The sequence below is a fragment of the Phaethon aethereus genome, assembly GCF_964289735.1.
Source record: "Phaethon aethereus genome assembly, chromosome: 10".
NCBI classification, from domain to species: Eukaryota; Metazoa; Chordata; class Aves; order Phaethontiformes; family Phaethontidae; genus Phaethon; species Phaethon aethereus.
This window is the reverse complement of record NC_138586.1, coordinates 24,963,503-24,979,513: the sequence shown is the minus strand read 5'-3', so window position 1 is coordinate 24,979,513 and position 16,011 is coordinate 24,963,503. Positions and strand designations below refer to the sequence as shown.

Below are 16,011 nucleotides of genomic sequence, written 5' to 3'. Positions count from 1 at the left end.
CCTTTAACTCTCTGTGTGTTTCCCTTAAACTCAATAGGAATTGCTCTGAACAGGGCACACAGCATGTGGCTGCTGTGACATTTAAAAGTAAAATGCAGTACTTGCGTCAAGAAACATGCATAATGATTGAGTTGGTGCACTGCTGCCATTTGGAGCATGGGGTCAGGCTATCCTCCATTATTGCTATCTCTCAGAGACTGAATCCCAGTTATTCAGCTAGCAGAAACTGCTCTTCACATATTTTCAGGGGCATGTGGTCCACATTCTGTCTCTGCTGTTGACAGATGTTTATTTGGCTATGAAACGTTAAAATGGGAGAACACCAACTGAACTTGGCATAAATTATAGATCTATATTAAATAAAACTCATGTACCTTATAGTGGAGTTGGGAAGTTAACAGCAACGTATATGATTTGGCCAACGGCTTGGGCCTTCCCTGTTCTTCCTACTGAACAAGCGAAGTTCTCAGTATAACTACTGTAGCATAACAGTAGAGGAAAACCTGGGCTAAAGCGAAAAAAATGTAAACAGGCAGTCCCTGCCTTCTGAAGTTAGTGAAAAGAATATTTAATACTTGAGATCAGTTTAGACAACAAAGGTGGTGACAAAACTGGGATTAGAAACGAGTAAGTCTTAAGCCCTGCTTTTGTAGTTGGGTCACTGCAATCCTCCCCACTGGAGGAACTGTTGTTACATGAGGTGAAACAAAGGGAAGACACCAATACAGGAGTGGTCTAAAGGATCCTTTTAGTCAGGGGTCTTTTGGCACATGTACAAAGCAAGTAAAAAAACTGGGCTGAAATAAAGCTTACTTGAAAGTGACCTATTAAAAGATATAAAAATAGGAGTACAAAAGAAAGTTTTGGTTGAGGGAGGACGATGACACCAAAGCTGGGCAGTTCTGGTGACATACATCATTTTTAGTTGACACTGTTCCTAGTGCATGTTACTGAACTTTCCTGTGCTCCAGTGGAGGATATGTCTGCCAAGCGATTCCGGCTGTAGAAACCAAGAATAGAACATATGCAGATTGGATGATGTTGCAGTCTGTGAGCACAGGGATTTGGGATATTTCATGCACGTTTCCTAGAGAACCACAATGAGCTGGTTGGCCATAAAGCCTAGGACGCCCACTAATACAGTTCATCTGAGCCTTGTACTTAAATCAATCAGTCTTCTCACTGCAGAAGATTATACTATATTAAGATGTTAAAGCATCACAAATTACATCATGTTTGGAAATTCATATACAGCCAGCAACTTGATCCCCCTTCCAAATTTTAAGTCAAGTTCGACAGAACAGTACAATGAAACTCCAGTAAATCAAAACTCACAGGTGTCCCTAATGCACCAATTTCGTGAATAACCCATTCTTTTTTTTTTTTTCCTGAACATTTCCTGTATAAAAAGAGTTCTACTGGATACCCAGACCTATGCAGTCTTACTAGCTTGGAAAACAAATTCTTCTTTAGTGAAACAGACAGTGTGATATCTCCGCATTTCAAATACTCTCCAGTTATCAGGAGAAAACAGAATAATCTTTTAGTAACATTTGTTTTTAAAAAGAGAACGTAAAAGCATTTGTGGTAATCACATTTGTCCAATGGGAATAGCTTGGCATTTAGGATACTTGCATAAGAATTCTACTTTATTTAGGAGTCCAAAAGATGGAATGATTGAAATGTTAAACTGTAGCACCAATAATACTTACTTTCCTAAAACCAAATCCTAAGGACTGGAGGGAAGTTAAGACAGAACAGGAACATTGTGCTTAGGTTGCATTAAATAGAAAACAATGGGTCAGTCATACTTGAGTCTGCACTTCAGTAAAGTCTGGCCACATCTGCAGTTTTACTGGAAGGGTACTGGAACAGGTCATGTGTTTGCTTGTCAATCTTCTGGGTTTCATTCGTCCTGTTTCCTCTTGGGCTTTTTGGGGTTGCGAGATCGGCTCTTTGCTTTGCAGAGTGGACATATGGGCGCATTCCGATGAATTTGTTGGTGACACGATAAACATGCCTGAAATGCGACATTGCAGCCTCTTGTTACAAACATTTAAGTAACATTGTTACACAGGTTATTGAGTACCATATTTGAAGATACAGTACAGAAGAACATAACTAAGCATTCTTGCCTTCAAAGGCAAACCAATGCTACATTCTATACAATCCAGGTCTCTGGATTGTACAGTAACTTCAGGTCAACTACAAAACTAGAGTATCTCATTGAATTGAAACTACAGTTCAGCAGACACGTGGTTCAGGCATGTATTGATAATTTAAACGTTAAATTTTATTTTGTGTTAAACTTCCATGTGTTTTAAAGATGTTTACATGTGTAATAGCTCACTGAGTCAGAGAAGTTACAGTGAATGCCACAGAATTCAAGACAGGAGTGGGTGATAAGATGAATTCCACTTACTTAACACAAGGTACAGAACTCTGCACTTTTGCTCCATACTAAGCCCTTTAACTTTCATTTGACCAAAGCATATTACTTTCAGGAATGCTTTTCACTCGCCTAACTCCAGGTAGTAAATACATAACTACAGAGTGTACCTATGTCAGTTTCTCTCCTTAGTGAATCTTTGGAACTTCAGTGGGATGAATACCCCTATGGAATTACTTGGCTCTTTTTTCTGACTACAGAAGAAGCTGAGTAAAACTGTGACTTAAGTGCCTGTGGTTACGCTAAATTAATCCATCTGTTAGTCTTGACTTGAGGATCCCAAGAAGTGCAGAAACAATCACCTTTTCCCTGGTAATTTGTACCATCAGTAATTACTCTCCCTCATAAAATATATGCATTGCTTCTAATGTGAATCCATTTGGGATTAACTCCCAGCTATTAGTTTTTCTTTTGCCCAGCGGTTTTTTTTCTTCCATGCCTTTCTCCCACATGAAACACAAGAGGAGTGGGAATTGCCTACATCTCTGCTAATGAAGACTCTTAAGTCATAAAAGAATCGAATAATACAGAGCCTTGTCCTTAACCCTTGATGACTGGTGCTACTACTTTAAGTCTACTGGGATTGCTCTTGAGTTGAACCACTGCAGGAAAAATCAGAATCAGGACACATAATTTTTCCTTTTTGTAAATATTGATCAACTTTATAAACATAATACATTCCAACGACAAAAGAGAAAACCCAGCGCATTCCATCTCCTGACCTTCATTGGAGGCGGCTGTTGTCTGAAAGTTGCTGTCTGTCTGGTGTCTTGTTTCCTAGCCACTTGCAGCTGTTGGGCAGCTGCTGCAGCTGCAGCCAAAGACTCTGGGATTGGAGGCTCCTGTGGTTCTGTCTGCCATTCTGCTTTCTGCTTTTCAAAGTAGCTAGACAAAAGAAAAACAAATAAAAAATATAACCACCTTCTGGAGTTTTCCGTTAGTTTGTAATGGATATTTTATGTTAAAATATATTGGATCACATTTCCCTATCGTGTTTCTCTGCTAGAGTCAAATTGCCTACGCTTGGACACCACTTGGACTAGCTCATAAATAGAATTAGTGGTATTTTCCTCTGCATTTGCACACTTCAGCCAGATTCCAGATTGTCAGCTTCTAAGGTATCTTGATATATGACTGGATATAAATCCAGTAGGATAGAAAATAGACAACACATATTTAATCTTTAATAGCTTTAGATGCACCACTGTCAAACTCAGTTTTTATATTTTATTCTCTTAAAATGAATAACTTTTGTATACAACAGATTCATATATTCTTTGTAATGTCAAGGTGGTTGGAATGGGAAACAGCATTTCTGAAGAAATGCAAAAGAAATCTTGAAAACTGGGTGAAAATTATGCCAAATATTCTGGGCATTAGAAGAAATGTAAGTTTCTTAAAACATCACTTGCATTTAAAACCGATCTGTTAAACAAAGGACACTGTTCTTTCAATAGTAGCTAATTCTGTCACCCTCCTCCACCTAGGTTATATCTGAAAATGAAACTGTAATTTATTATCCAAATCTATTCCACAGCTAGGGTAAACTTACTTGTTGACAGACAACAAGTATACGGCTAAATGCCACTGCCATGTGCATGCAGCAAAATAAAATTCTGACTAGTGGTAGCACAAACCAACTGAAGAATATTTTGTATCCCTTTCTTGTATTGCCTCCTACCAAAAGTAAAATGACAAAATAACAAGTAGAATCGAGGGAAGGTGTAAAGCCAGATAATGTTTGCATTGGAGACTTACTCAAGGGACAGTTTCTCTTCCTCCTCACATAGATCTGGCAGCCTCTGCAATCCCAGAGTCATCCGCAAAGCATCTACATGCTCCTTCAGGGGTTTGTACTCCTCATGCAGGCGACGAGTAGATTCCAAGAGCTTGTTGAGATCATTCTCAGACTGCTTGATAGTGTTCTCCATCTGAAACAGGAGGATGGGCATGCTTTTAAAGAACTGTTCCTTTAATAGCTCTCTGATGGAGCAAGAGACTGTATTGGAAAGAAGACCTTTTTCTCATTCAAGTTGGAAGAGATTGGAGACAATGCAATAGTAAAACAAAGAGTTAAAATACTGGCAGGATGAAAACTGGGCAAGGAAGAAGCAACTGAAAGTGGCATACGAGATGCATTTTCATTTAAAAAAGGTGCACTCAACCTATATGACCTTTGGAACAACAGAAAAAGCAGGTAGACAGGCTACAGAAAACTCTACAGAGATATTAAAAAAGAAATTAAAGTACAATAAACTAATTTTCTGTGTTTCTAAGCTACCTGAAAGCTGATGGTTAGAAGTTAACAACCAACCTAAGGAAAGGTTCCTGTTTCTCTTACTGCAATAAATGAGAAAGTCAGCAGAGAAAAAGACAATCTGACAGACAAATCTCTTACTGCAATAAATGAGAAAGTCAGCAGAGAAAAAGACAATCTGACAGGAAAAATAGGGAAGGATTAAACAGAGACTGAGGTTATGCACCTGGGTAGGGGAAGAGACATTTCAAGTGATAAATAAATGCAGTCTGCACATCCAGTACATAGCTTGTACTTGCTTACAATGTAGGAGCTTTTTTCTGCTGGTGCAAGGAAGAGCTAGAAACCACCATACAGTCATGTAAGTGCCCTAACATTATGTAAAAACTGCAGGTTTAAAAATATATTCCCCTGTTCCACATGTAGCCCCTGTAATTGGCTAATCTTTCTTGTTTATAAACTGGTTTTCTCTTATTTGTATTAATTCCCTTCAGTCTGGTGGTCCTTAGTGTTTGGTGGTTCCATTCAGTAATGAAGGTCAGCTCTTACTAAGAACTTGACAAAGATCATATATTTTCCCAAAATCTCTTTTCTTCTGAAAACCTCCAACCAGAAGTCCCACCTAGCTGCCAAAGCTTCTCTGTTTCCATGTGCTAAATGAGAAAACACTAACGGGAAGATCAGTTTTCTATGGGACTGCCAGAGTGATGTTATCGCGGCTACTGGTAAAGTTGTAGTCGCAATGGGCTTGGTTACCTATCCTGGTGGTGCAAATGCTTACTATGCCAACATTACAAAATATCCTGCCCAACACAGGAAACAAACAATTAGCCTGAGGTAAATTCACTTTGCACTCTTTGTAGGTTCCTAGGATGGTGTTGTAAAGTCCAGATCATTGAACCAGTTATAGTTCACTGATGTGCACAATTCCACAACCTGTGGAATGATTCATATGTAGCTGTGTCTTAGGCTGTCTGCAGCTGGACTGTTGCATACCACATTAATATCAGCATGGATCAGTCGCAGCTCCTCCACATGGGCCATCTTCTCTTGCAGCAGCAGGTCCATTTCCTGTTTGTATTCTTTCAGGTGCCTCTCCTCAGACTCCAGGGCTTCAAATTCTGCTTTCAGTCGTGCCTTTATTTTTTCCATCTGCAAAGTCTTATTCCTGGATCCCAGTGACAATTAAAAATACAGAGAGAAAGCACTAAGTCACTGCAACATATTTTTTGCGAGGTGTCACTTCATATGTGAGTAGATGGAAGAAGGTATTACCAGTAATACACAAGGGTGAGACTAAACGTGCCTGAGAAAGGATGAGGTGCAATGAGAGAACTGAATTCTAATCCAGGCTCTTTGCTGAGCTTTTCAGTGCTATGAGATTTCTTACACTGGATGATGAAATTAACAGAACATTGTCAGACTTCAGCAGTTACTGTAGATTCACAGAGTTTGTACCAATAGGGTTCTGCTGCATCAGTTAACTCAGATTAAACCCTAGTTCCAAAATAAGAGAAATTCTGTGAGGTTTAGCCCAGGATTCTGAGAAATGTAACGTGAACTGGAGGTGATTACAGTGTCTTATACACTGACTAAAACTATGTGGACGGTAATTTGAACTCCTAAAATACTAACATCAACTTCAGGTTAAAAAAAATTCCAGAGCAATGACATATCAGGATAGTAAAAACTCAGATGATGCTGGCCATCAACATCCCACTTGTAAGTAACTTTGCATTTTCTTGGTTCTTTGCTAAGATCTAGTACTTGTCATATATTTGTAAATGTTTCTGCCCATATCCTGCATTCTGATTTTTTTTCATTTGTGCCAATCTGTAGTTCCATAGCAGAAATCTTTAGATACCCAGTCCTTACCTCTCTCTTCAAAGCTAGTAATCAAAGAGTGTGAGTTTCAGTCATCAGTTTTAAGCAGCAGAATGGCCTGCTGCTGTTGTGATTCAAGGCTTGTCCAAGCTGTTGAACAAAACAAATTGCTCTTGTTCCTGCAATTTAGTTAATTTTCGTGTACTGGAAGTTAGAATATGACACTGGGTAACCAATGTGTCAAGAACACTTAAATGTTTCTAACGAGGCTGCAGTGTCAGGTTTCAGGCATGTAATCAGGAGTTCTGGACTCCCTGCTTTAGCTTGTGTGAAACAAACGAGAATGTAGCATTCATTTTTAGTCGCCTGTCGCCTAATACAAATAGATCCATACTGATTTCCAAGTGCACTACTGACTAACACGGTAGACTTCCTACAGGCATGATGTAAGAGGGGCCTGGGGAAGACGAGGTTTGCATTCATATTTAAATATCCTATTCCTACCCCAATGCAAAGTGGGGAAAGTTTGATTCAAATTCACTGTCAGCAGCAAAGCTGACTATAGAATGCAGCCTGCAGATTATAGGAAGCTGCATATCAGATTAGCAATGAAATCCCGGAACAGGGATTTCACCCTGATCCTAGAACAGGGTGTGTGCCTTCCCTTCCCACTAGGCCCAGACTTGCTCTCACTGAAGCAAGCAACACAGGTCTGACGTTCTTAATGGAAGCAGAAGGCACTGAGCCCCCTGGAGGCAGCTGGTCTACCACCTATTTCTAGAAAAGGCGATTCCTAAACCTCTGTGGAGCATTTGTTCCCTTTACAAACTGTTTCCGTACCCAGTCCCCAAGGGTTCTTTCTGAAACTGCTCCCACAGCACTGGCGAATGGATGGTTTATTTCAGGGTTATTCTATATCATACTTATAAGAATAGGAAAATATATATATATCCTGGGCTTTAACAGTTACTGTTTTCTCTCACTCCAACTTTGGGATTTTTTCCCAAAGAAATTCTAAAGCTAGTCTGAGGACTCTTCTCTAAAGTATATGGCAGGCGTCTGTATAAATTATATTCTTGCTTTCATTTGACCCAAGCTCACCCGCTGTCACCATCCCTCTTGGGGAGGCTCTGATGTTGTGTCTGTGAATCATCCTCTCGGTCCCTTTGCTTCTGCTTCCCAGTTGGTCTTTGTGAGTTCAGTATCTCCTTATGCACCTAGTTTTGGTAACCTTCTCCTGAGTGCGTGAGACACTGGCACAATGGGCTTCCACCATTTGCTGAAGAGCATGGCAGAAAGCAGAGTCAGTCCCCAGGACAATTAATTGTGGCTATCTTTTCCAAGTATTATATAGCTAGTAATGTGACCAGGGTTCCTCCCTCTCTCACTTCAGGAGTTTATAAAGCTGCAAGAGATAAAAATGGTATCATAAATAACTTCTCCAATATATATTCAGAAATGGGCCTTAATATAAATGAAGGAGACTTAAAATGGAGCAGTTAAAAAACTGAAGGTCAAAGGGACTGCTGCTTGTTTCCTTAGAACAAAATACGACAAAATTCTGCCTTGCATTAGTACTTCAGAAATAATCTTAACAGTAAAGTTCTTTACTCTTTATAAATAAGTTGTAGGGGATACAGATTACTATTCCCAGTGGTGGCAGACCATGACTGTAAGAACAGAAATACCAGACCAAAGACATACCAAAAAAGCCAATGACAGAGATATTTACAGCTATTGTGGGAGACATACTTAAATTTGATAAAGTTCACTTGGTAAGTACGATTGTTATGTCTGTACTGTAGCTCACCCTTGTACACCTACATCTGTACTGTAGTTCACCTTGTTTCATACAGTATGTTTATTATAGAAAATATGAATTGTATACCTGTGAGCATACATTTATTTTAAAAGGTATGCAGTCATTCCAGTTCTGAAAAGTCCATATTGTACCATTAGAGTAAAAAATAGCTAATGGAATAATAAGTCAACTAGGAAAAGTTTTATGAATGAAGTGCAGAAACAGCCTGGATGTAGATAGAATTCAAGTATGTAGCTACAAGATTGTAATCTTTAATGTCATTGGAGGTGTTCTTTCATTTACTCTACAATGGCAGATACTAGTCTGAATGTAAATATTTGGCTTAAACGAGTAAAAGACATCCTCTCTGCCTTCCATTTTAAATGTGGCAATATCCCACTAAAAAAGTACCATCCAACCATCTACCCCTATTTTCATCAAGTCTCATTGTTCCCCTTTACTTAAAACATTTATTTAGTAATGGCAACTTTGATTACTGAAACTGGGAGTAGTTGTCCCCAATTTCCTCCCCGTTTCCTCTCTTGTATTTATGGCATGCGTTCACCTAAGACAATGGAAATAGATCAGTTTTCTCACAGTTACTAACTACTGGCTGCCATGCTCTGCCAAATTGCTGCAACAAATGAGTTGCAGGGGATTGTTTCAGTCCAAATGATTAGCTTTTGATATTAAGAAAGAAAAAGTGCACACAAATTAGAACTCTTCCTGTTAGCATCAAGCAACACAGAGCAATGTTTTAAAACAGAAACCGTAAGTGTGATTTCTAGACTACCTAATGAATTCTGCCCTCATATTCTTTTCCCTTCTATTTAAGTTCTTACACTGCACTGATGACAGTAGTCACTGTGTCGCAGTAGGGCATTAGGCAGTGAAACTAGCATCTGTCATCAAGAAGTTCACTGTCATTCTCTTTTATCTCCTCCCTGCCAGAACACTGAGGTCCAGTCTTTAGGCATTTGTTTAATTTTATGACTGGGGTTATTTCTGTGGAACTACTTAAATGCATATAAATGAGCATGTGCAGATATGTTTGGATTGTGGGCATATACATATGTTTACTGACAGCAGTATTCCATTGACTACAAATTGTATGTATGTATATATAGATATGGACATAGATACAGGTCTTCAAAATGATATTCCAGAATCCCTTCAAAAACCCAGCTGAGCTGCCTTTAATAAGTGATAGAGATCAAGTACAGGAATGGGTGATCGCTTTGATTTTTGAGTTTGATTATAAGGGCTTTTTTCCTCTCTGCCTGTAGAATAATACATGGAATGCAGCCTAAAATAAAGCGAGACAAATCTATCAAAGGTGTGTCTATAAACATCAAAAATTCTCATGTTTATTTTGAATGACATTCTTCATAGGATGCAACCTCCTTTTAAAAGATTTGAGGATGAAAAAATAAGTTTATTTGATCAGATTTTGTTAAAGGTGACTCAAAATTTACATCGAGGTTGCAAGTAGGATTGACTTTTTGACATTGATTTTTTTTTTATTTAAAATATATTCAAGCAACTTTCTTGATACTTCATTGTACACTGAAGCTTGTAACGTCACCTTTACAGTACCTTATGCCACAAACTAACAGCAAAAATGTCTTGATTACAATTTATGTATCACCCTCGGATATATGATCAGAAAACTGCACCATAAATTTCCCAATACACGATACCACTCTCTCTGAAAAGGTAATTTAATGAGATTTTTAAATTAAGTGTTACAATAATTGGACCACAAACTGTAGTAGGCCAATATAAATCTGTATTTTGGGACAGACCCTTGCCTAACAGTTGAGTAGAAGAGGATTGGTTTTACTCTGCAAAGTATGTGTTATCCCATCTCTTTCTACAAAGTTTTGGGATGCTAGACACACAAATACTTTTGCATGATCTTTGTTCACCTTTGTGGTATTGTGTGAAGACCCATACACTGCTGCCTAATTCACCTCTTCCATGGGTAAAATGTGCTTCCCAGAGGTGCTGTTACAAGCCAGAAGTCTCTGCGACCACCTGCGCGTGCTGCTGGTGGCAGAGCCTTTGTCCCCTGCCCTCTCTCCTCTCTCCCCAATAGCCTCTCTCCAGCTGTCGTGTCCCGAAACGCTTCTCATCGCGCAGGGGTTGCCCACTGTCAGCATGCCTTGCACCTCCCAGCTGCATACAAAAGCACCGCCCTCGCTTTGTGACGGGTTTTGGCTTTCGGATGCATCAATTCCTACTAAATACGGACAGCTCGGGCCTTATCCTGAAAATTCTTTGCCCTGCCTAAAGCCACGGAGGAGGCGCGCCCCCGATGCGGGCGCGCACGGTGCCGTCCCTCGTCGCTCAGGAGCCCCCGCTTCCACCGCGCCCTGGGGTGCCCGTACGGAGGACGCTGCATGCCGGCTGCCTGCGGGCTGCGCGGCGCGGCAGCGCGAGCCCCGCTTGCCTCGCGCGTCCCGGAGGGGACGGAAAGACCAGGGACCTGGCGCCGGTGCGTGCCCGCCCACCGCCCCCCTCGCCACCCCGGCACTCCGGCCTTCGCCGCCCTGCTCTGACCGCGTCGGCCAGGAACAGCGCGTAGGGAGACCTCCGCGGGGCTTCCGCGCCCGCCTTAGCCGCTTCTCTGCCTTCGGGCAAGCGGGCAGGAAGGGCGGAAAGCCGCCAGCCTCAGTGCTGGCTGCTTCCCAGGCTCAGCGTCTCCCCTTTGGTACACGTGCACAAATTCCGTTCTCGGGGGCACGTCCGTCCTCAGCTTTCAGTGTCACGGTCTGCCTTTCGTGCCATCCCCTTCCTTTCCCAGCCCGTCAAGGCTCTTGCTGGAGAGTGAATGGGGCAAAATAATAGATTTATGGCAGAAAGCCTCAGGAATACGAAAACATTCAAAGGGCTTAAAAAAAACCCACCCGCAGCCCGACACCACTCCCCCAGCTGCGTGGGGCTGCTGCGTCCTGCCCACCCGCGCACTCTTCCTAGCCATGTTACCGCTCAGGGCTAATTCCGTGGAAATGCGCGACCATTGCCGCCCTTCACTGCTCATTCCAGCGGCGGTTCCCGGCAGCAGATGCTCCTTCCCTACTTACAAAAATGTATTTTCAGCTCCTATCATAAAGCTCAGCGGTGGTTTTCTTTCCCTCAGTAGCACAATAGCTACTTTCAGATCCATGCAACTCCACCGCTCCCCCGAGGAAAAAGCTGCTTCGTGTAACTGGTGCGGCACAAAGCAAACATACCTGATCTCCTTGATGCTCTCGAGTTTGCACATAATTTCTTGCTCCTCCGCCATGCTTTTCACTCACGATGTAAACCTCCCGTGAAAGATACAAAATGCCAGGGGCAAAAAAGAAAAAAACATACAATAGACACAATGTAGTCGTCCCCCCCCCCCCTCCGAGCATATGGTCTCTGAGCCTGTGCGGTAGGCTCTAGTGGGAGCTATGGGACTTAGAGTCCAGCTCCCTACTGCTGCCTAGGCAGATACGCAGCAGAAAGACTACAACACCCACAAGGCAGAGCGGAGCGTTCCTGCCCCTGCTTCCTGCAACTAGATGTTAAATCGATTTGTCACACCTCAGTATGTCAAAGGTTGTTAGGAGTGCAAAAAGAGCAGAAGGCTTCCTCCTGAGATATGTGCAATGTTTAGTATTTCGTTAAAATTACGGAATACGCACTAAAAGACTGATGAATCAGTTCACGATTTTCATTTAAAACTTTTTTGACACAAAGGCACGCTGTAGCCATTATTACTGCCGTGCTGTTTTCTACTAGGTGCTCTGAGTGATGTGACTGTGTCTGGAGTTCAGAAAAGACATGTTTTGTTCTTTAGATTTTTCTTTTTTATGTCTGCTACTGTACATCGCACTTGTAACTATGGAAAAGGAAAACTGAATGCAAATAAAACTGTTGGATGGAGGAAAGTGACCATTTGTCTTTCTGTGGACATTCTAGCCAAGAATATCAGAGCACTTTACAGAGGCTGATGAACAGACTCTCAGTCTTTCCTCAGCCAGGTAATTATTTGCCTTTGGCTTCTGTAATGTACTAAGCACTGTGTTTTAAGTTATGAAGATAATGGTTATATCTGAACACTTGGGGATGTCTCTTCCAGCATCTGTCCTCAGACAAAAGATTATTAGTGTTGATAACCTATTTATTGCTAATTATAATTAATAATCAATAGTAAAGAGAGTTAAAAACTCAGATGACTTGTACCAACCATCTACCTTCTTTTTCTATCAATTCCACTAGACAATAAATTAAGAAATAAATTGAAGGTTTCAAGCATTATAAAAATTATTTCAGAGTCCCTTATGAATCTTCCAAGTAATGATTTTGAGGATTTATCTGTATTATACAAATCCAGTTTTTGCAAAGGAACTCTTGCTGGCATTGCAGAAAACATACTTCTGGAACAGATAATGAATAAGCATCAGTTGTGACTGGGGAGATGTTTAGTTATTTTCTGCATTATTTAAGGACTTTTCCCTATGATGTCAAGTTCTTCAGTTAAAGAGAAAGGAAGATGAAGGAAAATGGTGATAGGCATCAGCATCCTCTTCATCATCTCACAGCTTTTGTAAAGAAATTACAGCATGCAAGGTCTGGTCCTGATATAATTTGAGGCAATTGCAAACTCTTGCTGCCTTAAAAATTGTAGACTGTAGTATTGAGCCCTAAGCGAGCTGTGTGCTCAGAGGCCAAGCTTCTTTGATGCATGATTTAAATAGATGAACTAATTGATTTGAGGGGGTAGGAGACAAGTTAGCTACAGTGGGCCAGTGGTTCTTGTTGCTAAGACACTGAGGGAGTGAGAGCAGGCAGGGTGAGGGTATGAGAGGAAGAGAAACAAAGTCCCCTCTAACAGGAGTGATGAGAATCCCAGCCAACATTTGCAATGTTTACCCTATTTGTAATTTCTGATTTTACAGACTAAACTAAAAGGTTGAGGACAGAAAATGAAAATGCAGGTGCTCAACTTGTTACTTTGCTTTGAATGACATAAAGAAAAATACTTCACTCTGTTATATTTGGAATTTCTTAGGAAGTGAGCCTACCCACAAGCATTAGCAATTATTTTTCTCTCGCTGCTTAGGAAAAGGACAAAAAATACCGCATCTACATATTTTAAAGTACTTCCAAATGGCCACAAAGTTTGATACTTATGGTATGTTATATGGATTTAGGAATACTTTTAATGATGTAATACAGGTGAAGGGATACTTTAAATGTTATATAAACAATAGCTGAGGAAAAATTCCTATCACCTTTCTTCCTTACCTCTGGGATAGAATCTTCAAGTCCACTCCTGCATTGCTAAAATTCAGGTCACTTATCTGTTTGGGCTATTCTTGTTTTAATAGAGATGATGGAGGGTCTCTCTTCACAAAGAGCCATATGGAGAAGACAAGGGGCAATGGGTACAGGTTGCATTGGGAGAGTTTTCATCTCCATGTATGGAAGACATTTTTTACGGTGAGAACAGTCATTCACGGTAACAACCTCCCTAGGGATGTGGTAGAGTACCCATTGCTGAAGGTTTTCAAGATGCAATTTGACAGGGCGCTAAATAATATCTAGGCTCCCTTTCCCAAGAAAGGCTGGACCACGTGATCTTTCGCAAGGTCCCTTCCAATCTGGGCTATTCTGTGATTATAATACTTCACCCATTATATTGTGTTTGCATGGCAAGATTTCGGTAGCAGAGGGGCTGCAGGGGTGGCTTCTGTGAGAAGATGCCAGAAGCTTCCCCCATGTCAGATGGAGCCAGTTCCAGCTGGCTTAAGGATGGACCTCCTGCTGGGCAAAGCTGAGCTGATCAGCGATGGTGGTAGTGCCTCTGTGATAACATATTTAAGAAGGGGTAAAAACAGCTGCACAACAGCAGCTGGGAGAGAGTATGTGAGAGAAACAGCTCTGCAGACACCAAGGTCAGTGAAGAAGGAGGGGGAGGAGGTTCTCCAGACACTGGAGCAGAGATTGGTGGTCCACGGTGGAGCAGATATCCACCCTGCAGCCCATGGAGGACCCCATATTATTTCTCATTATCTTGCTCTGATTTAGATTGGCAATAAATTAATTTCCCCAAGTCAAGTTTGTTTTGCCAATTGCTGAATGATCTCCATATCCTTATCTTGACCCACGAGCCTTTCATCGTATTTTCCTTGCCTGTCCCGTTGAGTGGCTGGGTGGGCATCTGGTGTCCAGCCAAAGTTAACCCACCACACTCATCAAAACATTATTGGAGCATATTTAAGACAGTCTTTTGGGACTAGCAGGTGCTTTATGCAAGCCTGTCTTTCCCCTTCATTTCCCCAGAAGAATGAGACTTTAAGGGGTTTTATATAGTTTAATTTTTGCTTTATTTATACAATACACATCTGTCTATATAAAAGCAATGTCAAAGAAGTACCACTTGTGCTCAATATGCATAAGGGTCAAAAACCAGCTGGGTGTGAGGTGTAATAGGTCTCGTCTAAAGTAATTAAAAATACAGGAATACAAACTTCATCATTTGTACAAAACTACGAATAATTAGCTGTGCAGAATAACAAAGGGAAGAAAATACTTAAAAGCATTCAAAAGAAATGAAGGCTTGAGGTGAACTGTATTTCATATCAGTAGGTAGATTCCCATTGCTTTCAGCAGGTCTTAAATCAGACTCTTGATAAATAACAGTCTTCTGGAGCAGGCAATTAGCTTGAGCTCAGCATCCACAGGAAATCAGTGCCTGCTGTGGTAACACATCCTGTGCTCCTCTCAGTCATGGAATCAGCATGTCTATTTTCTAGTGTTCTTTTCCCTATGCTGCCTTTGAAGTACTGTGAATCTTCATTGCTGTTTGTATCCTCTCTACTCTCCCTGGTTTTGGTAATGAAGCAGCATTTTTTCTCCCCACCAGTGAAAAATACAGTCCTTTATATGCTGCTTCTGCTATTGCTGCCAAATTTCTGAATATTTTCTCAGTGTTAACTTTTAAAACTTAAACTATGACACAAGGTAAGGAAAAGGCATAATGTTCCCTGGAGAGATTTATCAGTATTCTGATAGATGTACACTCGGAGATCCCTAGTGTTTCTAGAGATGAAAATCCTTTTCCAGACTGCAAAGTCAAGAATCAGTTCATCACGAGGCATGTTGCTTTGAGGGTAGAACATAAGGCCAGGGGTCTGGACATCAGGATTGCTCTTTCAGCTCTGATGCGAATACTTGCAGTTCAAGCACATTCAAATTGGTAGCATTCAGCTTTTGCTTCATGGCCTTGGACAAGTGTCTTAATGAGTCTGTATTTCACTTTTCCTTGTACACAAAATGGGTCTGACAGTTCTTTATATGATCTGAAATCACTGCACTGATGTTTAGTGTCTATTCTGCTGCTATTTATAAACTTTGATCAGTTTTTCCTGGCACGTGGATTAGATTTTTCAAAGGGAGCTAAGGGACATAAGCACAAAACTGCCATTGAAAAAAATCTTTCAGCTGACCCTGAAAATTCAACCTTGTTTCTATATGAACCTTTTTAAACCAAAAGCTAATAGGCAGATACATTTCAAAACAAAGTTGTACTATTACAAAGAATGAAATCAATGCTAAAATACTTCCCTGCCCCATTGAGCACAGGATTGAATTTTGTTGCATTAAAAAAGTTAGCCGCTTCCATTTAACAGTCTGATGTCAGTT

At 40.9% G+C, this 16,011-nt stretch overlaps 1 protein-coding gene across 1 annotated transcript; it reads right to left on the bottom strand.

The window, feature by feature from the left end:
- Positions 1-1,906: 1,906 nt before the first annotated feature.
- ZC4H2 (zinc finger C4H2-type containing) lies at positions 1,907-11,680 on the bottom strand (the record flags this gene model as incomplete). The annotated part of the gene is made up of 5 exons (XM_082004240.1): positions 11,568-11,680; positions 5,703-5,874; positions 4,208-4,380; positions 3,172-3,334; positions 1,907-2,020 (listed from the first exon to the last, which is right to left on the bottom strand). Exons 1-5 carry the CDS (start codon positions 11,618-11,620, stop codon positions 1,907-1,909), a joined length of 675 nt encoding a protein of 224 aa, XP_081860366.1. The 5' UTR covers positions 11,621-11,680.
- Between the last annotated feature and the right edge of the window lie 4,331 nt (positions 11,681-16,011).